The sequence below is a fragment of the Maylandia zebra genome, linkage group LG1 (genome assembly GCF_041146795.1).
Source record: "Maylandia zebra isolate NMK-2024a linkage group LG1, Mzebra_GT3a, whole genome shotgun sequence".
NCBI lineage: Eukaryota > Metazoa > Chordata > Actinopteri > Cichliformes > Cichlidae > Maylandia > Maylandia zebra.
The window spans coordinates 6206361-6229725 of record NC_135167.1 but is presented as its reverse complement, the minus strand read 5'-3'; the positions used below and the strand labels follow the sequence as shown (position 1 = coordinate 6229725).

The window sequence follows — 23365 nt, the reverse complement described above, 5'->3', positions numbered from 1 at the left end:
AATAAGAGAGCAAGTGAGAGACAGAGTGAGAGGCAAAGAGAAAATAATCTGTAAATATTAATTAAGCTTAATTGGTCTTTGGTGGTCAGGAAGCAATGCATTATGCATTCCACTCAAAAAGTCTTTTAAGCACAACAGATGATGGAAGTGGAATTTGACAGCTTTTGATTATTTGTGTTCAACTTAAACTCAATCTTAAGGTTCGCACAACTCAGGGAATAAAGTATCCCCACAGCCCCTTTTGCATCAAAGCAAACCAAAACACTTTGCATAGGCTGTGTCTGTTCTGCCTGCATGTCACAAAGTGAATCTTGTCCTGACATCTCCAGCCTGAGCAGAGTTACTTTTATGTTTTTTTGGTTACAGCGAACAGAAACACTCACACGGTGAGGTGAATAAGCTCTCATTTAATTCAACAAAATGAAATTATACAACTAGTGGTTAAAATCATAATTGAGTCCCAAGTAGGCTACATGTCTGTCACTGTAAGGAAACAGGTTGTGCTTGTTTTACACACTCGATTCATGGGGACACAGAGGAATTACATTTTCTCCTTTTAAGGGTAGGGGTTTGGAGAGGCATGGCAGAGAGAGGCTATCTTGATTCAAGCCAGGGCTCACATCCAAATATTTATATCTGATAAATGATCACTCAAAGTCTGAATCCTCTTATGCTATAAAACTCAGAGCAGAAATAGTCTTTTTCTGTATTTTTTAGCAAAATAAGACAGTCTCTTCATGTGCTCTTCCTGAGGAGAGACTGAATGAAGTGTACCTTCTGTATATGTGAGGTAACCATGAAAAATACATAATTATTATAGTAATATCACATAATTATCATCGCCATCTTCATATTTAGTTGATCATTATTGATAACAACAACTTCTTCATCTTCCACCTCATCATCAACACAACATGTCATGGATGAGTCACCTTCATAAAATCGTCTGAGCAACAAATAAAAAAGATCAAAGAGTTAAAAGCCAAGCATCATCGTGAGGCTGGATACATACTGGTCTTAACGGTATAGTACACTGACAAAAATAAAGACTCAAATAAATTATTAGAAGACACACTATCGATCATATATCATATATCTGTGCATGGCAGGTGAATAAATGCAAAAAGTCAGTCTACAACATCTCTCCAGGTTTCTCTCTTTCTGTGTTTGAGTGGTAACCCAACAGAGAGAAGTCTGGGTCTACATGCGAGAACATTCTCCTAGAAGTCTCTGATGGAAGGAGATGTTTATTGAGTATAAGACTGCAGAGACCAGATGTCTCCACACTTTGTGCACTCCGAATCATTCAGTATCCTGAAGAACAGAACCAGTAGTTATGTCAGATTTTTTCCCCACTTCCTTTTAGTTCTTTTGATCCATTCTTCCCAAACCTACACATGAGAATGAGAGGAGTCCTCGAGATTTAACCCACAATACCAGTGCTTGAAGACCAATGGCAGAAGAGCACGCAGGAGTAATCAGTTTGGAATTATAGTCCTCCTGTCTTGCATTCTTTAGATGATCGACCTGCAAGATCTGTTTCCATTTCTTTTCTTCCATCTAAAAGTCCATGGACATCGAGCGCTGTTGTGGATCAACTATGGTGGTACTGTTACGAGCACTGTTGCCACGAACACTGAGGGTTCCACAGGCTCCTCCCATCCCACCAATACCTCCAGCGATGCCACTAGGCCCTGCCATGCTCATGGCTCCTGCCATACTCATTCCACCACCCATCCCACCACCCATTGCCACTCCTCCCGTTATACCCACCGCTCCACCAATTGCTCCTCCTGCAATCCCTGATGCTCCTCCTCCTCCCATTGCTCCTCCACCTGCGGCTCCTCCACCCACTCCTGTTGCACCGCGCCCATAAATCTCACATGTGGTCTCCTCTGTGACTCGGTCCTCAATGACCTGCTGGTCGCAGTCGTGAGTCTGTGAGTGCTGCTTGTAGCCATAGCAGCTCTTCTTATAGCTGGCTGTGGAGTTGAAAGTCTTCATGGGTGGCGGCTTGGAGAAGTCGTTGTGGTAGGACAGCTCCATCGAGCTCAGAGTGGTGCGGCTGTGTTTCATACTGCCACCGCCAGTAGCCACAGAGCCTTGTGAACCACAGTGGTGCTCGTGGACGCAGCGGGACATAGTGGAGGAGCGCCGCATCTTGTGGAAGCTGTCCAGCTCCTCAGAAAGGTCAGCTAAGTCAGAGGACATCTCTTTGTCACGCAAAGAGAAGAGCTCGTAGTGGGGAGGGTCGAAGACCTCCTGGAATCCAGCCTTATTGAAAACACCAGGACGTCGAGCTACAACCTTGAAAAGAAAAAGATCCATTCAGACGATACACTTAAGTGATTACCAGGCCACTGGTTGTCCACTGTGATGCAGCATGAGCATATATCAAGACAATAGAAGGAATAACCATTTTAAGTCTTAAAACTGTCAAAAAAAATGTAATAAATGTGCTGCTTGAAGCACTCTGAAAACTAAATCTCTCCTTTTCCTATATGAGTGATTTGGTCCAATGTGGACAGAGATTTAATTATTTTCCCCTTTTCATCAGGACCTCTCCAACATTAGACACTTCAAAACCTTGGGTTTTAAATCAGAATGAATTTGTACTTTTATGTGTCTCATTTCTTACTCAAATCATCTCATTTTCTTTTTCTTTTTCTTTATCATGTCTTCCTATGTTTTTATCTCTTTTGATTATCTGAAATGTACAGCACCTTGGTTGACAGTTGTTGTTTTAAATGTGCTATATAAATAAATTTGACTGACTAATTTATCACATGAGACATTTATGTATGTTTTCTTTTTTGTGCTGATTAACTGGATGGGTGTCAGCTGGGAAATGCCAGTTAAATGTTAAATCTGAAACACCTAACTCTGAATCTTCTCTAACTTTCTCCACTTAAACAGTCATGTTTCTAAAATGGTAAAACAAGTACTTAAGCACTTGTTTTAGTAAGTACCTTTTGTGCCATAAACATGAATAAATAATTTAACTCAATGCACATTATTTGCTTGCTTTTTAATATATATATTTTATATCCATTTAAAGCATGAGTCAAAAGGAGAGTACTCCTTTTTAGGGTCTCCACTTTGAAAAATGTTCAGCACTCACTCAGGGAGAAATCCATTATGGGAGAGTCAGACTCCAATATTTCTGGCCACCTCAAGACAGCCATAAAGTAATGCTTACTGAGTAAGTAATGGGTTCTGGGAGTTATGAGGCATCATAGAGTGATATAAAAATAGATGGAAAAGGAAGCTTAAGAGAAAATGGTGTAACATAAGAAGATATTACAATGCGACTATACATTTCCTATCTCATGTACTGGATTATTTATGACATGTGGTGAAATCTAAGCATAAGCTTTTTTTGTTTTCTGTCTTTAGAGCTACATTCGTTTCCAACTTGTAAGTAATTCCATTGCTTTTAATATTGTATCATCTTTTTAGGCTCCGACATCTCTTAGTTGAATGAAAGTCATGAAAGTCCAACCACCGTCTTTGGACCTAATAGATCATAGAGATGACGCAAATCCCCCTGGGTCTGCCTTGAGTTGATCCCCGGTTAGGCCCTCCTGACTCGATTTCCTGAATGCTGCAGTTTTATCGTGGGAGATGTTGATTCCTGTGCATGAGAGTTTCTATAGATAGGTGTAAATATGGGCTGTCTTGATACACAATGTGATGAGGTTGAGAGCCATACAGGGGTAAAGGGGTGGGGGGATGGTGGGAGGGGTTCACATGGTGTGTTTTCTGTCTTGCTCACTTTTTTCTTTTTTTTTCCTTCTTTTTTTTGAGTTATTTGTTTTTTTGTTGTTTTTTTGTTTGCTTTAAAAAAAATCTGTAATTATTAATGTTGCTATGCTGTTATTATTATTATTATTATTATTATTATTATTATTATTATTATTATTATTATTATTATTATGCTTGTATTTTCTGTGTTTGGTTTTCAGATGTCTGAGGTTAACCTTGAAAGGCATAGAAACAAGTTGTGAGTTTTCTGTTTGTTTTTTTTGCTTTGTTTGTTTGTTTGTTTTTATTTGTTTTCCAATTTAAAAATGAAAATAAAGCTTGGGGAAAAAAAAAGAAAAGTCAAAAAAAAAATAATGAAAGTCCAACTACAACCAATGGCAAAACAAAGACTGTATTACCTTTTTTCTTGGCTGTTTCATTTGGACCAGGATGGAGATGATAAGAAGAACAAGAACTATGCCTGATGAGACGCCGATAACGGTGCCATGGGTCTTAGTGATCTGATGAAAAAGCCCCTTAGATCGCTTCTCTGTAGCAAAAAGGTTAATGAGAGGGAAAAAAGCAATGAAAACTGGGAAATTTAAAAGCAAATCCAAACTCTACAAACATGCCATGTAAATCTTAATCAGCTAGCTGGAAGAAAGAAGATAATCACCTTTGCAGTGGTTTTCATCCCATGGGTAGACACAGTTCTGAACGCCATTGCAGACCAGGGAGTTGTTAATACACATGTTGCTGTGACAGAAGAAAGTATTGTCGTTGCAAGGAGCTGCAGGCAAAAGACAATACACCGAGATAATGGAATTTAGAAAAAAAGAAAACATCTGTCTAACAGTGCTGAGTAAAAGATGACTACACTGTGAAAAGGACCAGAAGCTATTTTGATGATAACAATAAAACAATAACAATAAAAGAACAATCATTTGGCTGTGGAAATCTGTAGAGGCCCGTAATAAAAGATGAAATGTTCTATTATTTTCTGAAACACTGGAGGTCTAATGGAGACACAGTACACATAAGGCCATGCATCATCATTTCCTGCACACATAACATCGGAGTGACGAGGGGAGGAGATGACGGCTTCACTAAACTGCAGCCATCACGTCAAGAGACTCTAACAGAGGGGAGACAGAGAGCGGGTGGAGAGGGGGAATAGGGAAAAGATGAAAAGAAAGGCAGAGGTGGGGATGTGGGGGCAGAAATGGCTTCGGTTCATCATGGGGGTGCAGGTGGTTAGGCAGGTGCCGCGAGACACAGCACATTAAAGCAACTTTCAGCGTATGAAGACTGTGATGGCAGAGACAGAGATGGCTGGTAATTGAGGCTGGCTGCTGGGCTCAGGAGACCGATGCACTTCCAGTCAGCAGGAAGACATGCAAGGCTGAAAGAAGATGCAGATGACTGCATACTCGTATAGACAAGTTTGGAGCTGCAGCAAAAGCCAATTCTTATCTGCCAAGTGGAACTAGAGATGGGTGATGTGGAAACTGGGTTTAGGTTACTTAAGGATATTTATAGAGTATTTTGTTTATTAGTCCAGAGGAATTGTTTAGCAGACAGAATATTTTAACACTAATAGTTGGTTAATATTTCACAAAGTCCTCTATATAACAAATGGAAAATTCATGTCGGGTTGTAAAGAAACAGGAGTGTGCAACTAAAACTTCTTATTGAGTCTAATACAAAATAAGGGAAATTAGAAAACCTGATCTTTGTGAGAGCAGCCCTATATTATAAACACTTTTAACGCCAAGTGTATCATATTCGATACATGAGTTTCTGTGTGGTTCAGTGTGTTTTTCCCCCAAAAAATCTGATCATATGAATCATCGGACACATGCATTGCCACTGTAAAAAACTGCACAGAAATACCAGGAGCAAAACTAAAACTAAACTACTACTAAAACTAATACATGCAAATTATTATTTTATTTTTCTTTAATTTGTCAGAAGGTTCAATAAACACTCTAGTTTCTAAAAATTTGAATTTTATGGTAATTATTTCATGGTTCAAGCTTTACAGGGTTAAAACAGCTGATGAGTAGTATGCTTTCATTTAATTTGTTTCCATTTCAGTTGCCAACAATAACAGAAAATGATGTCTACAGGATATTTTCTTCATCTAATTTCAAGTCGGTTTTACACTAAATCCATTAGTATCCAATTATTTGTATAAGACGTGTCGTATATCCTGGACAGGATGGCGCAGGCACAGAAACAGCCATTCACGCTCACATACACGACAAACAGGAATCACTGAGTAACAAATGGGAGTTCAGAGAGGGAAAACATGCCAAGTCCACACTGAGAGATTCAAAGCCAGAACAGTGCTAAGCACACTGTCCAATCCTAAAGCTCATAACTTGTGCAAAATATGACCCAATCAGATTTGTCCTGTTCAGTTGAGTAAAGGATGTAACAGAGAATAGATTGGAATAAAGTAATGATAACATAAAAAACAAAAACAATTATGATTAATGTATGCCTCATATTTATACTTCTTTGTTGAGCCCAAAGGATGAGCATGCTTTTAAAATGGTGTTCACAAAGATAAATATTGTTCCTCTTCGCATGCAGTACATGGCTTGTTTGCTTCTCCAAACTGTCCCTTCCAAGCTCCCCTGAGTAAATCATTCCACCCCTTTTTCCTCTCTCTTTTTTTAAACACACAAGCTTAGCGGCTGTGTGCACACACACTCTCTGAGTCTTTATCACAGCTGAAACAGACTCTAGTTTGCTCTACTAGTTTCAACCCTCTTCCGAGGTCCATTGTGATGAGGGCTTTGTGCCTCCACTTGCTTCCTCTGCCTCAGGGTTAAATAACTTTGACAGCGGGACATGCATATGGGCATGTATGTGAGGTTGTGCATGACAGAGTATGTGTGCGCTGGAGTGTGCTCTCCTTCTATTTCCCAGTGAGAAAGTAGACAGGGTCGCTCCCCTGACACCGCCATCACTTCCAAACCGATTATGTGTCTCTCGCCTTCAAAATGTAGTTTCTAGGAAGGTGTCAACAGTGCTTCACCCTCACAGCCTCTCTCCTCACACAAGGACATAACTCATCTGAGTGTGTGCATTGTGTGGCCGTGTGTTTATTTAATAAGGCTTTCATGTGCCTGGTTTACATTTCATAGGGGATTCTGCTGGAAGATTAGAGCACATGACGGAGTGCAAAAGGCACAACTCATCTTGTACTAAGTGACAAAGATTAATTGTTCCCTCTGACCTCCAAGCAAACTTTAAGCCAGTCGCTGACTCTGACCAAATAAAGTTTAGGAGTTCTTCAGGCGTCTTCAGACTACTCTGAGATGAACTGTGTGTTACTCAAAGTCAGAATTAATGAGGATCCAAATGATCTTAAGGACTCTTCAAGTAAAAAAACAAAAAGAAAAACACTCTTGCTGAATCTAAAAGCCTTCAAGTTGCGACTGCAATCGCTATGGGTTTGCTGATGAAAACAACATTAGCATTCACACAGGGCTTGGGAAGTGTGCAGGAGAATGTAGCAATTAATATTTCAGTCCATTCAGGCATTTAATGAAAATATTACAGTGTGCTAACAGAAAACTGTTTTCTGCCTGGCAATTTCTTTCTACTTTATACGCAACCTTTGGCAGCATTTGTCTGAAAATCTCTTGTACTTCAAAAGTGATGAAGCCCAAACTGAAATTACTTCCATTAACCCCATGCAGCATTTCCTTTTACCAAAACAGAGAAATAAATTTCTAGTTTCCTTTTGTAAGTGACCTATAATAAACACAGTATGATGCGGTGACATGCATATCAAGAAACTATTTGATACTTTCAGTTACTTAAAAATGCTGGAGTTAATAATTGGTTTTCTCATATCTGCGGTCTAAACATGGCGCAGCGTAATTAGCTTTCCTTGCTGAAATGCCACTTCAGTGTCTGCTGCTGACTGCTGATGCAAATAGAACACAGGACCTCATAAATCAACTGTTTTTACGACTGCTCGTGTGTGTGGGGTTGATAATTTAGGGCCTGGAAGATCCTGAAAGTATCAACATGTATTTTCTCTTTACGGATGGGAATTGAGAACTGGTTCCAGTTGAGAAGAGGCACCAGATTCTCCAAAGTTTCAGTTTCTTTTATTAGTATGAACACATTTTTATGAAACTTGCTGAATCTAAAACACAAGGCAGCAGAACTTTTTGCATGCCCGAGTCACATGTAAGCGTTTTTCTTCTGTTTATTGAATGTGTTTGGACTCAAATAGTAAATCAGCCATGCTAATGCTGAAAACCTGTGAAGGCTTTTTTTCTTTTTTCCTAAACAGGAAAATGACAAAGACTCATTAGGGAAGTGTTAATGAATCACCAAACCAACAAGCAGAATTGATGATGGCAACAAAATCTTATCTATATAAATCCCTACGGCTTACCCGTTCTTAACAGAGAACTATTCAGCCAAAGAGGGCAAAGAAAACTACAAATCACACTCCTAATAAACAAATAATAACACAAAACTGTTATATTTTATCTTATTTGTCAGCTTAAAAAAAAAGCTAGAGATGGTTAAATCCCTTTAATTAGTCAATATCTACAGAGATGCATAAAGTGCTGTTCAACAGCAGCGTTAAACCCGCAGCAGAATGCCGGGTTTGATGCCGTAAAAATTGTCTAGCTCACAGTTTTTATACGTGTGGTCAGACTGAGCCCGTTCTGTGTATTCCAGATGGCATCCAGAAACTGATGTCTTATGCTTGTTTTGTTTTTTTAACAGCATAACAAATGGCTCTAGGCCAAATACTCAACCATGTGGAAGTTCACATGAGGAAACAAGATGTTAAAATGCTGGGTCCAGGCTGAATTAGTATTGTCAGGAAGACTGGCACTCACGATCAATAAATGATGTGAACAGCATGCGGAAGCGACTGAGTCGGCTCTTCTCGTCGGCCCACATTCGTACGACTCCCATGTCGTTGTTAAGCATCACATCGTTAGCCACGGTGCTGCAGAACTTGGCCTTGAGGTTTTCAATGGCACTGCTGCCATCGTACACAGCCACGAAGTTCTTCTTACACTCATTGGAATGCTCCATCTGGTAGTCTATGAAGCGCAGGTAGATCTGGGGATGCACAGGAGATGCAAATCAAATGAAATTCACAGCGATACATCACTTCGCTTCACTGCTGTCTAACCATGACAGCAGACTAACTTTACTTTTTATGTCAGCAAAGTGTGAAAAATATTCATTAAATCAGAAAACCCAATATAGCAGACACGGAAGATGTTCAGACACTCGTAATAAACAAAACACAGATAAGAGAAGAACCCCGTGAACCTGTGAATTGTTATAAAGCCCTTCCTTAGAGCATGTAGGTATGGAGGAAGGATAAAGAGTTTAACAGATGGAAAGAACATAGATTTACTTCAACAAAGTAAATCTAATTCATCCAGGTTGTGATACATATAGCAATGTATAGCAATGTGTAAAAGTAAATCTGAGAATATGGAGCAGCGTGCTCTGTGTTCCTCACACACTGTTTTTTTCATGGTTCTCTTCAGAGAATGCCGCAGGGAGGAAAGACTAGTGAGCTGAAGCTGCAGCTCTCCTGGCATTGAAAGTCTGGGCTCAGAATGAAATACTAATGGTGTGTTCACCTGGTCAGAAAGTCAGAAAATTTCAGCTTTCCAGAAATTGCAGTCAAACACAAGTATCAAAACACCTTGTATTTATCATGTTGTACTGACCCAAAATTTAATGGGATTTTTAAAAACCTGACTGAAATGCACTAGTTTGTCCTTGAACATCGCATCGATTCTCAGCCTATAACAGTTTCACCTGGTTATAGCATGAAGCACAAAGAAGCAAGTCATAAAGAATAAGCCAGTTACAAAACAGATTTAATAAAAGCTACTTTCAGCTGCTCCCTTAGTCACAAGGGGTCACGCTAGAAGGTAGTTCTACATGTTTGATCTGCCACATTTTAACACCAGACACTCTTGCTGACACAACCCCATTGAGATATGTGGGTCTCCTTACTGGACTGAAACAGGACCTTTGACTTGTTAGAGAAACGTGTAAAAATGCTAGACTATGCAGCCAGTAGAAAGCATCCTCAATACAGTTTCTTTATTCATATAATTTTGTTACTACACCTGTGCTTTTTCTACAATAACACTACTACTGAGATACAACTTCACTTTGAGCCTGTGCCCTGTTTATGAATGTCTTTCTTACAAACTGGACATAAAGGAAGGTGATGACATGTAAACCTGCATTTTTTTCTAATTACCACTAGGGGGTGACTCCCTATTATAAAGCAGCCTATGAGAAAATACATAGCTATTGCAAACTAATTAATGACCTCAATCAGTAGTTTTACATCAGTTAAGACAAAGTAATTTTCATTATGCTAACATGGATCCATGCTGAGTAAAATAAACAACAAAGCAGGTTATGCTTTAGGATGTGGCTACCTTGACACTATATGAGGGTGCAACACTTTCCATTTCTCAGTCAGAGCCACCTCTTGCACCCAATGTGTGTTTCCAAAAAAATTGGTGACGGTTAAAATGCCAGCCAAGCTTCAAAATTAATTTCACAAACCAGTGGGTTTTGTCACAGTAGCAATGTCCATCTTATCTTTACAGTCTATGTAGCCAGCACAGCATAGTTTGCTTATTATTAAGCCCAAGTATATAACTGTGTTTCATTTCAGCTCCCACTGTGAGTAACTGCATAGCACGAGTCAACAAATTATTCTGCGCACAAGTCACGTCAGGAATAATGACATGATAAAATCATGACCATGGCTCAGATTAAATTTCAGCACATTTAGCTCACAGACACCGGTGAGCAGGCAGCAGTTAAATAGCTGCTGAGCCTGCTGCTCTTTTCCTTTTGCGTCATTGAGCTAATGTCTGGCCACTAAACTCTGTCCTTCTACTAAATTCAGATCATCTTCACTTCTGCTTCACACTGCACGTGATGAATCAGTGAAGCGATTGTGGAGGCTACTTTCTATGCAAGTAAGAAAAGAATGCGTATCCATGCAAATCGTGTATGAATAAAATATTACTTTCCTATATACATATCAGTATTTAATGTGCATAGGTAATTACTTGTACTGTGTGAATGGATACTGTGTAATTTGTGACTGAATGCATCTGCCACTTTATACTTAATAGGATGTGCATGAATTTGTGTGCATTAGTGTATTGAGCCCAGTGAGCAGCCCAGGAGTGTGTGGATGACTCATTTAGTCACTAGGGAGAAGCAGAGCAGCAATGAATTAAGGCTAGCCAGGTTGCGGTTGTAATTCCAATGAGATTTTTGATATCTAGTCATAAATATCAGAACTTATCACTGGGTTTTCACTCTTGGCCTGAAAATATTGCCTACTCGTGAATCTCCAGGGCCACACTAAATAAAATTCGCCTGCACTGCTTTTTCCCATGCTGCCTATCTGTGTATTTGCAATGCTCACACCTATTATGTTTTAAATTACAGCCACAGTACAGACAAGACTGCCAGAAGTGTTGTTCTCAATGAAAGGAGCGCACAATGCTACTGTATGTATTACCGTTACATATTTAAATGTAAATAATTTATAGACTCACTCAGATTTATATCCACCGATCAGCCACAACACTAAAACCCCTGGAAGGTAAAGTTAATCAGCGGTCATTGTGCTACAATGCAACCTGCCTAGGCATTCATGTGGATGTTACTTTTTTACATGCTAGCCATTCAAATGTGACAAAACTGGCTCAAAAATGTGGCAAAAAACACGTCTATACAAGAGGTTTACTTAAATGGGTGAGGGGTGCCATAGCTGTAACAGACTGAGTACACTCCAAGGAAATAACACTCTCAACACCAACTGCACCGCTACGTTGTAAAAACTGCTCAGCAGCAGCTCAAGGAACATGATTAAAAAAAAGAAAAAAAAAGTATTGAGTTGACTCTGCGTGAATTGGCACAAACCTGATCTACCGACACCCACAAACCACCTCCTAGGCGTCCCCCTTCAGTGGTAAACAGTAAACAGGTGGTTTGTCGGGTTGTGGTTTTACATCTTCTTGGCTGCATGTTTACTTATTTACTTGATATTCTTACAGAGAATATCAAAAATAGTTTCCCAGTGACACAAAAATAGATAAAAGAAATGTGTAATAGCATCACAATAGTAATAGGTGAATGTGCAAAGAATTAATGGTGCAAAGACAGAGAACAGTAGGAAGGTGAAGCAATGGAAAGTGGGGCACACTGAACAGACTGGCAGTATACAAGATGATTTCAGAGTTTACTTCATGACTGTTTAGATATTCTGAGTCGTTCCTATTCTTGTTTGTACTCCAAGGATCCCCCCCCCACACACACTCGCTTCAACTCCTTTCAAGTCCTCATGGTAAAATTCAAAATTACTTCTCCTCAGATTTCTTTTCATGGATGACTATTCATATCTATTCTGGGATTAACTGCATTTGTTGCAATGAGATTTTTGTATCATTTTCATGCGATCTTGGACAGGATTCATGCAGGTTTTTGTCATTTCCACAGTTCCATTAGTGGCCAAAATAAATATTCTGAGCTGGGGTGTGAACAGAGCCCCTGTGCTCTTACAATTCACTGAGAAAGATGTGTAACCTCAATTTTCAGTGACGCTGAGAGGCGTGAAATGATTGAACACAACTGAGAGAAACATTACTGATGCTTTAGATGTAAAATTTCTGTCTTTCTGTGGCGCTAACTCAGTATGTTGCCAGTGTAACAAATATCCCCAAGAGAGATGAATAAAAACCCTTTAATGTTATTCCACTTTATTTTGTAGTGAGAATGGAGGATGTTTAGAGATTTTATTTATTCAAGGTGTGCATTTGTCTGGCATAATGAAATGGGTTTGAACATGACTCATTCAAGCAGAAAGATAGACACCAGCTAGATTTTAGTGTTTAGAAAGCACAACAATGGAGCTCGAGCAGGATAGAAAAAATGTGTTAAGGATTGTACCTGGTTACTGACTAAAATTAGTCAGTTTATTTGCTTGTTTTATTCAATTTTAAATCATGCTTTTTATTTGTTCTTGTTTCTAATGTCTCTGTAAAGCACTTTGAATCACCTTGTTGTTGAATTGTGCTATACAAATAAACTTGCCTTGCCTTGCCTTGCCTTACTGTACTGACCTTGGACTGAGAAGGAGCCTTGATTGTCCAGATACAGTCCAGGGCATCACCAGGCTTCACTCGTTTTTCTTCCTCCACCTGACTGGAGCGGATAATCCCGTCCCATCCACCAACATTAAACTGGCATTCTGCAGAGAGACAAAAGAAATGTGGAGGAGAAACATTAAAAAAAGAAAAAAAATGAAAGGAGAGAAGGGTGTAAAATAAAAAAGTCAAGAATGGGGTCACATGGATGTACATAAAAGAACCAAATAGAAAAAAAAGAGCAGAGGATAACAAGAAAAATGGTTATTATGAAAAGAAACACATGACAAACAGAGGGACAGATAATGGATTTTATTGAGGAAAGAAAAGGATTTAAGGCTGAACTGAAGTCAGCATAGCGGATTAGGAAAAAGGACAATAAGAAGACAGAGAAACAAAGAGAGAAAGGCAGGGAGGGAAGAGCAAGATAAAAGAGGTGTGTGTTCATTCTTTCGTGTTCTTTAATTTGTACATGTGTGCTCATGTACGTCCTTTCAATTCATATACAGTCGTATGCCTGTCAAGGTACATTTACGCATTCAGCATTAACGCCAGTGCCTGAGATAGCCTCCGGTAAGCTTCTGAGCACAGAGGAGCTCTTCAAAAAGGATCGAACGCAAACCTGCAAAATACTGAAGAGCTTACCTGGGATGGGGTTTAGCAGTCCACCCACGTGCAGATGAAAATCAGGGTCTGAAATGATAAGATTTGGATGGCACATTACTCTCAATCCACATAGCAGAAACAGGTAAGAAGAGAACACAAGATAAGATCACATTAACGCATCCTAGATAAAGCAGAAAGGAGGTCTGTTTGGAGCTAATATCTGTCACCTGATGGGAGGCACTGATTTCTGGGCATACTGGGTTTAGATTTAGAAGGCTCTGATGTTGGACTTGTCTCTATTGAACGGCAAGAAAATGGGGGGGGGGGGGGGGGAAATCTATGATTGAAGAAAATTGTAGATCTATGAGAGAACTGTGGATGTCCATTCTGTCTTTTTTCATCATCTTTCACTGGTAATGAACACAAACAAGATGGGAAAGGGGGGAAGATAAGTATTCCTTTTGTTATACGGAGATCAGATTCTCCTTTATGTTTTGGGATAAAAGCAAACTAATCAGATCCTGTTCTTCACACATCTTGCTCAAAACCTTTGATGTGTACAAAAACATGCTTTCACACTCTGTGCCATTACATTCAGTGCAAATGTGCCGTTCGGTTGCTTGTACCTGCAATAAAGGTGTACTCGATTCGGAATCCAAGGCCTTCCAGCTCCTCGTCGCTGGTGAACTTAACCCACATAAAACGTCCTGTGGATGTGACAATCTCTGGATTCTTTCCCCCACAGAAGCGATCAATAAGTGGAGAGAAACCAAATGGCCCATCACGTATTTCGATGTGATCGAAGCGACACTCAAACGATGGCTCTATGTAGTAGTTCTTATCAAAAGACAGCTGAATCCTTTGTCTAGGAAGGGCTTTGGCAAACAAGGGAGCAGAGAGAGAAAAGAAACAAAGGGAGAAAATCTGTGAAAAGAATACAATTAAGTCTTTCCTTTAGAGGACGCAGATAATCTGGGTGGTGACATGAACTTTTTAGAAGTTGGCTCAGAGCAAGGTGCAGATTATAAAGTCTTGTAAATCCTGTTCCACATTGCTGACTGTTAATTTCTGATACTTAGCCATGCTAAATGTTTACTGTATGTAAATGTTTCTTAAGGTTGTATTCAGGCATGATATTCTATTTCTAGAGAGAACCAAAATGATCAAGGAAAATGTGACAAGTGGCCCACAAGAAAGTGGTTTGACTACTGAAAAGTAGCACTGAATTAAAAATGATCAATCCAAACGAAAGTGTTTCCTGTCTCTGTACAGGCTGCATTACTGAGGACTTTCAGAGTAATTTCTGCTATTCAAACTATGAATAATGACCAATATTAGCACAGGTGGTGTTCACCCCCGAATATGATGGTCTAACTCAAAATCCATCCATTCATCCATCCATCCATCCGTCTGTCCATCCATCCATCCATCCATCCATCCATTCATCCATCGCAGACAAGTTTTAGCTTAGATTTTATACTTTCAAGTTATGCTACTCAGTCTGTTTACAGTGCATTCCCTGTGTGCATACATCACTCAGAAGAATACATATACAGACAGGTGACAAATTAAAGGAAAACCTACAATGAGAAAGTAAGTAAATAAGTCAAATTTATTTATATCTTTTCACAGATAAAAATCACAAAGTGCTTCACAATACAGAAGGCGATTTTGTTTGCTGGGGAAATATTTGGCATGTATAGTTTGAGCCCACTTCTCGCCTCAGAAGAGGTTCACTTCAAATCAGTACAAAGTTGCTCTGAGCATTTCTGAGTCTTCAGTGTATGATGACACATTTCTGTCTGGACTGGAGTGGTCTCTTCAAGGACGAAAATGCTCTATCCATAAGGTATAAGGGTGCACTGAATGAGTATAAAAATTATGTGAGTCACATTTGATTGCCTTTGCATTACCCAATCTTAACCCAGCTGAACGCCTACGACAGACTTCGGACGGAGATGTCAAGCAGTGCTCTCCAACCATCATCAAAGCACCAAATGAGAGAATATATCTTGTGACAAAGTTGTTCATCCTTCCAGTGGGTTACAGAAACTTGTATGATCAATGTCATTTTCTGACAGGTGTGCAATGGCCCAACACTAAAATATTCTATTCTGCACTTTTCCTTTAATGTGTCACCCATGTGTATGTGGACACACATGACCACAGCATCCACAAATGGAGCCACTGTGGGATATGTCAGCACTGCTGTCACTGATTTTGTGAATACACAACACTGCAGTCACAGCATGAACTCTAGTTCACAAGTTCATCTGTCATGCAGATCCAGATGAATGTACTGAATGTTTGTTGCACTTTAATACCATGCCTTCCCTCCCCGCATACACACACACACACATAGTCGGTTGCAAGGGCAATTCATGCCTTCAGAGATGAATCATACTAAAAAGAGATGTTGAGGGTGAGGGCGTGGGGCTCTCAATCATGCCAAGCTTGCAGAAGCAAAATGCACCCAGGAAAAGAGAAAAAAGAGCAAGGTCAAGGGTGGTACATGTGTATGGCACAGAGAACAAGTGAACTAAAATAACCAAAGTGATTCTCTTTTCCCTGTGTGAGTTTTTGCTTCTGTTCTTGCCTTTGAATTTGAACCTTTCTGCTTGAATGAGCAGCCTGTATGCCTGCACTTCCTGCTATGAGTGCATTCACTCCCTGATGTGTTGAGTCTCATTTTCTCTATAAATTTCCATCTCCTTCTCTCTCTCTCACACACACACACACACACACACACACACACACACACACACACACACACACACACACACACACACACACACGTAAATGACACAGCTTGATACGTAAAGAGCAGAATGTATAATCACTGAGCTGATGAACTCTGGGACATGACAATCAATGAGGCTCACTAACCACAGTTTATGATTACAAAGCGATCTGATTAGCTCTTCTACCAAACGTGAGCATCCATCTCGCTGCGATTCAGACTGAAAGGCTGAACACTGGAGCCTGAATATGAATATGACTAAGGCCATTCAGGACTAAATAATAGTAAATGATAGGTTCCATCTGTGGTGTCCCAGGCCTGCTGCGAGGTACTACTGCACACATCAGTAGGCTTATTCACCAACAATAGGTCTGAGCTTGCTTTGTCCACAGGGGGAGCACTTGAGCCATATGAAAAATCTATTCTCCACCACAGAAGGTAAAAGCACGCATCTCATCAGCATGAGAGCCTGTACTTTAACTTCATGGATAAACAGTTCATCAGTTTAGAAAACACATCAAGCAGCATCCCAGACCGCATCTCCTATAGCTACTAATGATGCTTTCCGTTATGTTTCCCGTGCGGCAGGAAACCAAATTACTGATGGGTGTGATATTTCTGGTGAACACTAAAGCTGACAAGAATGCCTACAATTCAGTGATATGCCATCAGAGCTCAGTTGTGTAGCAGATGTTCATCTCTTTTATATTTTACTTCAACCGAATCTTTTGCCAATAAAGATGAGCACACTGTAGCACTGCTCTGATGAGACCAGAAGTCAGGCGCTACCCACAATACGCCACTCTCCATCATTCTCAAAGGGTATCTGTGTGCTGAAACAAACTCCGGATGGCTCATTTGGAAAAATGTCAGGCTGATTGCCCGCTAGCAAAAGAACAGAAAATCAGATAGGAGCGAGGTTATATAAAACAATGCCAGTCAGGCTAATGACATTCACTGAAGGAGGCAACACGTTGAAAGGCGGGAAACTGTGTCAGCTGTTCTGGTGCTATGGAGCAGAAGATGAAACATCAGTGATCTGGCTTTACCTTCCAGGATGTAAACACACTCCTTATTGGGTGGATAGGGGTTTGGGTAGTTTGGGGAGGTGAAACTCCCGCCGTTGATGTTGCGGATCCACGTGCCACAGTCGTTCTGGTTGGGCCTCTGGCCGCCATAATCGCTCGGGGATTCTGAAATCAGAAAGACAGCGGGAAAAGAGAGAGCGACAGACAGATGGGGTATTGAGTCAAGGGATGAATGGGGGGATGATTGGAAGGCAAGGAGAGTATACGGAGGATTGGTGCAAGAAAAGGAACAAGCAGGCAGAGGCTATAAAGGGACGAGAGGCCTGAAGGAATTAATGTGATAAAAGTAGAGATAATGCCTCCTCATTTCACACTGGTTCGATATGGATGAAACAACATTAAGAGAAAATAGGAGTACCTGAGCTTACCTTTAGTTCTCTGTGCCAGAGCGAAACCCTCTTCTATTAGAAAGAAGAGTACCCACGCTGTGAAACAGAGATATTACACATTAGTCACAGGTGACTTAAATTCTGTATTCATATCCTCGAGTTCATCAGCAGTAAAGCCACTGAACAGACACCGAATGTGATCGGCTGTGGTATTGATTTCCCCTGTGTCTGATGAAAGTGAAATATAGATCAATATCATTTTTAAGTACGTCTGTGATTGAATTAGTAAATTTTTTTTAAAAAGGTATGGCTGGAAAAGGAAGAGGAGAGCTGAGAGAGAAAAGTTAATGCAATAAAGGTATATCAAGAATGAGAAATGAGGAAGGAAATTATTCATGGAAGGACAAATAGTGCACAGGCATCCTGGAAATAACACAAATCTAAGATGGAAAGTGAGAACTAGACATGAGGTCACCATTTCATTCATTGCTTTTCAGTGACTGGGTGTTGTGATATATCTGTGTTAATGATAGCCATATTGTCTCAATAAGAAATACTGATATCATGTTCATGTTTTTAAAGATTCATACAGTCATGGTTACAGACTTTTTCTCCAACCCCCATTTACAGTGTCATTTATTTACCGAAAACAGAAGCAAAAAGACACAATTAAGAAAGCTGTACAAAAATTAATTGGACCAGGAGATTTATTTTCATCAGATTTTCCATAAATAGCAGTATTACATTTATTATGAGTCTGTTTGGCCACAATAGTGACACTCTACTACACACTATTATGACAGTACTTGTCATTCCGCGGCACAATAAACAAGGGCTACTGTGATTCTTTTCTCTAATTACACTGCATATTATTTCCATGTTAACTGATAAATTGTTGGTCTATAAAATGTCAAATAAATATTAATCTAAAAGATTGTTTACCTTGTCCTATAAGTACATTTTCACATATGACTATCAAAATGGTTTCAGTTGTTCAGGAATTCCACAGATGCTTAGCGAAACACGAAACGTGGAAGCAAAAGAATATCAATAGCAATAATAGTTTTATCTGCAACACTAAAGTGCAGTGCTAGTAGGCATTTTGGCTTCAGAAATATGTTGCTAATGACAACACTTAATGGAGATAAAGTTCAGTGTGAGATAAAGGCATACATGAAGAAATAATACAGCTAAGATTATATATAGATATGAATGGTGGGAATACTTGAATTAGTCACAGCTTTAAATGTACCTATACAGTGTGAACAGACTTGCAATGATACTTGTAGAGTTATTTAAAGGTAATTTGAATCTACCAACTCCACCTACTAATCTGCAGCCTCTGGGCACCAGAAAGATAAAGCATTCGCACAAAAAAATGGATACCGGGCCTCTGGGCCCACAGCGTTGATGAAAAGACAGGCATCTGGGCAGCGCATGGACACGGCCAATACATGGAATATGTTGTAGTACAATGATATCTGCGCTGAGAGCACGCATGTTACAGCTTCTGACACTGTCTTGCTCTGATAAGCCGCTGTAGACCTGATCCCCACTGAGTTCATAATAGGTTGGCCCGCTCACATCGAATAGGAGAGCAAGTGTGAGCGTGGCACATTGCATAATGGCACCCAGGAAGGACGGATGGAAGACTGACAGAAAGAGAGAGAAAAAGAAAAGAAGCGGGTATCTAATGAAGAACAATCCACATTTAACATGAGCAATGAACACAAACGTACCAGTGAGCCTAGATGCTTAGACTCATTTTGAAATGCACACATACAGAAACCCTCCCTCCCAGCTTCAGGATCTCATTACCTCTGTCTCCATTATCTTGCAATGAAGTAGGTGGGAGTACGAACTACCACAGGCAATTTTGGAGAGCAGACCACCCAAATAACAGAGAGATGCTGCAAGCTCACACTGAGGCTTTTTCACTGAATAAGCCAGAATCTAAATTCTGAAGATATCTGAAACACTGCTGCCCTCCACAAAGCTAAAGTGTGCACAGTGGGAATCTCACCACACTCCGAAGGCCTTTTGTCAGAAGTTTTAAAACACAGACTTTGTAAGAAGAGTGCTTTTATCTGTAAAGACAGAGGGCTGCAGTGACTTAAATGTGTTTCAAGTCTATAAAAATGTAAACTCACTTAAATGGCAAAGGTTGCATAATTTATTCTGGTAGTTGTAACATATTTTGAAACAATATAAATAAATCAGCAGCTAAACAGGATTTCAGTCTTTGTCACTTCAACATCAAGAGAACAACTTGCAAATGTGTATAAAAACGGGTGGAGTGTGGAGATTATGAACATAGACACAACTTGTAAAAAAAATGAGTTAATGGGCTAACATCTTATGAAATAAAGCACTCTTTTAAAAATGTAGGTTGGGTCATCTCATCCCATTGACTCTGGCGTCCAAACCAAGCAGAAGCTGGGCACAAACTGAGGTCACCGCAGCTTTCTGAACTGAAACAGAATCAGCAGCACTGCTGTACCCTACGGAGACACCCCCTGTTACACGGGTGGGAGAAATATCATTGCAGGCCCATGAGATACTATTGCCTGCCAATGATTTAGTGTGGCTTCAAGATGAATAACTTATGGGCACGAGTTAGAAGTGCCTGGGAATTAGATAATTCCCTTGTGGCTACAAGTACAAAGCAAAGGGACATAGAAACTAAACTGTCTTTATATTAGGGGGAGATGCAGAATTCTTTGTTTAATGGCCACACCAGGCAGAAATATCCTGCAGTTCATCATGGCTGTTGCCAAACAGTTGATAAGATATGAAAGTCTCTAAAAAGGCTTCAGTTTTACTCACACTGTAACCTGTGTAGTGAAATAGTGAGGTACATTCACCCAGAGAGGGTGCTGAAAGCATCAGAAAATCAACAGCGCTGGAACACACCGGACTATGCTGGCTATTAGACTCACCGCAAGCAGGATTGGTTTTCATGTATTAATCTGAGCATTTACAAACACACCTCAAAGTCAGTTCCCTAGAAACAGCAGGTTAGTGACTTAATATGGACAGTAATGCTTGAAGCAGCTTTTATTTTGAAGTGCAAGGAACTCTAGCCTGTTCAGTAGTTTTTACTACTTAAAAATATTTTTCTTTAAGGTTTCTTTGTAAAGCTGAACTTAAAACACTATGTATCTTCTGGTCACTTATTATTAAGACGTGGTCAGGATAGAGTTACATGCCCAGAACTTGTTTTTTCATCCCCGTGTATTGAGCAAACCTCTTGCGGCCAAGCTACTTTCTGGCAGTGACGCTCTCCTCACCTTTGTTAGCGGTGGTTCGCTTTGCTGTTAAATCGTTTTCATGGCCTAAACCTCAGCGCCTCAGCGATGCAGTGAACTGCCCACACATGCAGACCCTTTGACAGGTTCGATGCACTTAATCGGCGTTGCAGCCTTGTGCTCCGGCGCGTGCCTCCTGTGCCAACGGCACGATCCTGTGGCTGCAGCGGGAGTCGCTCCGGCGGCAGCACGCGCGTGTGCGGGACGTCTGTGACTGGCTCTTAAACTTCGTCGTTTCCACCGCAGCAGAGAAGGAACTGGCCATGGTAGCACCCATTGACACCCCTAGCTGTAACCCGTGCATTACAAAGTAATATGAGAGTATATATTTTTAGGTTATTGATAACATATATTAAAACATATAATAGCTTTAAGTTTCCTTTTCTGGACAGATTTACGCTAGGCTACACTGTTTGTGACGAGTTGTTTTTATTACGCCTTATTGGAAGCAGTCAATGCGCGCTGACGGCTCGTATCGTTGCTGTGCGTTTTTAAAAAAAAAAAAATTGTATCTGACCTTTGCTGTCCACTATGATCATAAATCTGTTCCCACTGTTTACTGATTGTAAACTGAGTGCCGCACAGATTCTGTTTTTTTTTCTTGCACCACTGGACCATTACAATATAATAAAACCACAAAACTATTTTTAGCGATTAAATGCTCAAAATACCAGATGATTAATGGTGTTCGCTTTTATTTATTTATTAAGTCTTTCTAATTAGCAGCGAATGTGCTCCGGTCGACTAAAGCCAATCAGACCTAACCAAACCCTGGAGGACCTGCGTGGTTTGAGCAGCAGAAGCTTGAACCAAGATCTGTCACAAGAGGGCAAGTAGATGCAAATAAAGGAAGAATGGAAATAGGTGTGACAGAAAGCAGGAAAAAAAACCCGTTGAAAACTGTCTGTAAATTGCATCAGATTAAGCGAAAAACATTAAATTAACGAGGCGCATTTTAATATTCTAAAGCGCATCCATGGTTAATAGGCTATTTGAATTTCATGGCACCTTCATTCTGATGGGATCAAACCCCACAACCTGCAGTTAAACTGTCAGCTGCGCTAAAAAGAGAGGATTAAACGTTAAACATTATATCCAAGGTTGAAATGTGCTGTCGTCCGTGTAGTGGCCAAGGAATCAGACCTTGACGCGCACCTCGGATGACCGAGGGGCTCCTGTACAACTCACCTCTGTGCATTTCCTCTGACGATGTGATTCCTAACCCAAAAGCACCTTTTCTAAAAACGCCCTCCTTTTCTGACCATTGTAGGGGTCCACGAGGCTCTTCACAAAATCCAACTTTGCTTGGACAAAAGTAAATCCATTACGCAGAGCCGCGCTCCACCGAGCTCTTCTTCGGCGTTCCCTTTGCTGCAAGAAAAACCCCGCTGCGAGCCTTTCAGCCAGGCATTATTACAGCAAAAGCAGCCTGCAGTTGGACCACGGTGGAGAAGACATGTGGAGGATGGACTGATCCAGCTGGGCTGACGCGCTGTAAGGAGAGGAAGGTAGGTATCCAAAAGACGCAGACGGATGGATGATGGATGGAGAGTGACAGAGAGACTGGGGAAGAGTATGGAGGAGGACAGCAGGAGGTGGTGGAGAAGAAGAAGAGTCCGTCTCTGCCAGCTCTCCGCCCGTGTCTGAACTAAGAAACGCTCCTGAACGAGGCTCATTTAAGCCGTGGGCGCTGCTTACATCAATGAGAGGCTTGTCAGAAACACGGTCAAGTTACAGACAACGCACACGGAGCTTTTCCGGTGAGGTATTTCAAAAATAAAGTTTCACTCGCGAACTTGTTGCGATTTTTAAAGAGAAAAGAGCATAAAAAATATCTGTTTATCTATCTATGGGGATAACACTGATTCAGCTATCCCGAATAATACAGTCATGGATAACTAATGTGCTAAATATTGCACATGTGGACACTGCTCTCATTAAGAAAGGGAATGACACGTTTTCCCCACGTTCAACTTTTGCTTGTTTCACTGGATGCTTTTATTTTTAAGGAAATATCATATTTCCGGTTCTGTAACGCTTTATTTGCTGCCTAGTCTAACACAGCGTGCAGCGCACCACCTACTGCTTTGAGTCCCCTTGTCTTCCTCACTGTATCTCTCCGTCAAACATTGTCTCTCTCACTCACACACACACACACACACCGACGGCTGGCAATTGTCTATCAATACTGTAGTGTTTTTAATCAGTTGCAATCTGCTTGAAGGCTACATTGTTACTCTCATTTTCCATGCAGGGGAGGTTTACCCTCTTCATGCATTATTTAGTAGGGCGGCCCTGTAGAGGGGTGCAGGCCCAGAGGGGTGCTCCAAGGGACCTTCAAGGGTCTCATGTA

At 40.5% G+C, this 23365-nt stretch overlaps 1 protein-coding gene across 1 annotated transcript; it reads right to left on the bottom strand.

Annotated features, from left to right (window-relative positions):
• Positions 1-387: 387 nt before the first annotated feature.
• On the bottom strand, positions 388-22708 carry neto2a (neuropilin (NRP) and tolloid (TLL)-like 2a). Its single transcript, XM_004539799.3, has 10 exons — positions 22201-22708; positions 17744-17800; positions 17337-17480; positions 14174-14422; positions 13587-13634; positions 12918-13045; positions 8625-8853; positions 4421-4534; positions 4164-4294; positions 388-2307 (listed from the first exon to the last, which is right to left on the bottom strand). Exons 1-10 carry the CDS (start codon positions 22208-22210, stop codon positions 1561-1563), a joined length of 1857 nt encoding a protein of 618 aa, XP_004539856.1. The 5' UTR covers positions 22211-22708; the 3' UTR covers positions 388-1560.
• Between the last annotated feature and the right edge of the window lie 657 nt (positions 22709-23365).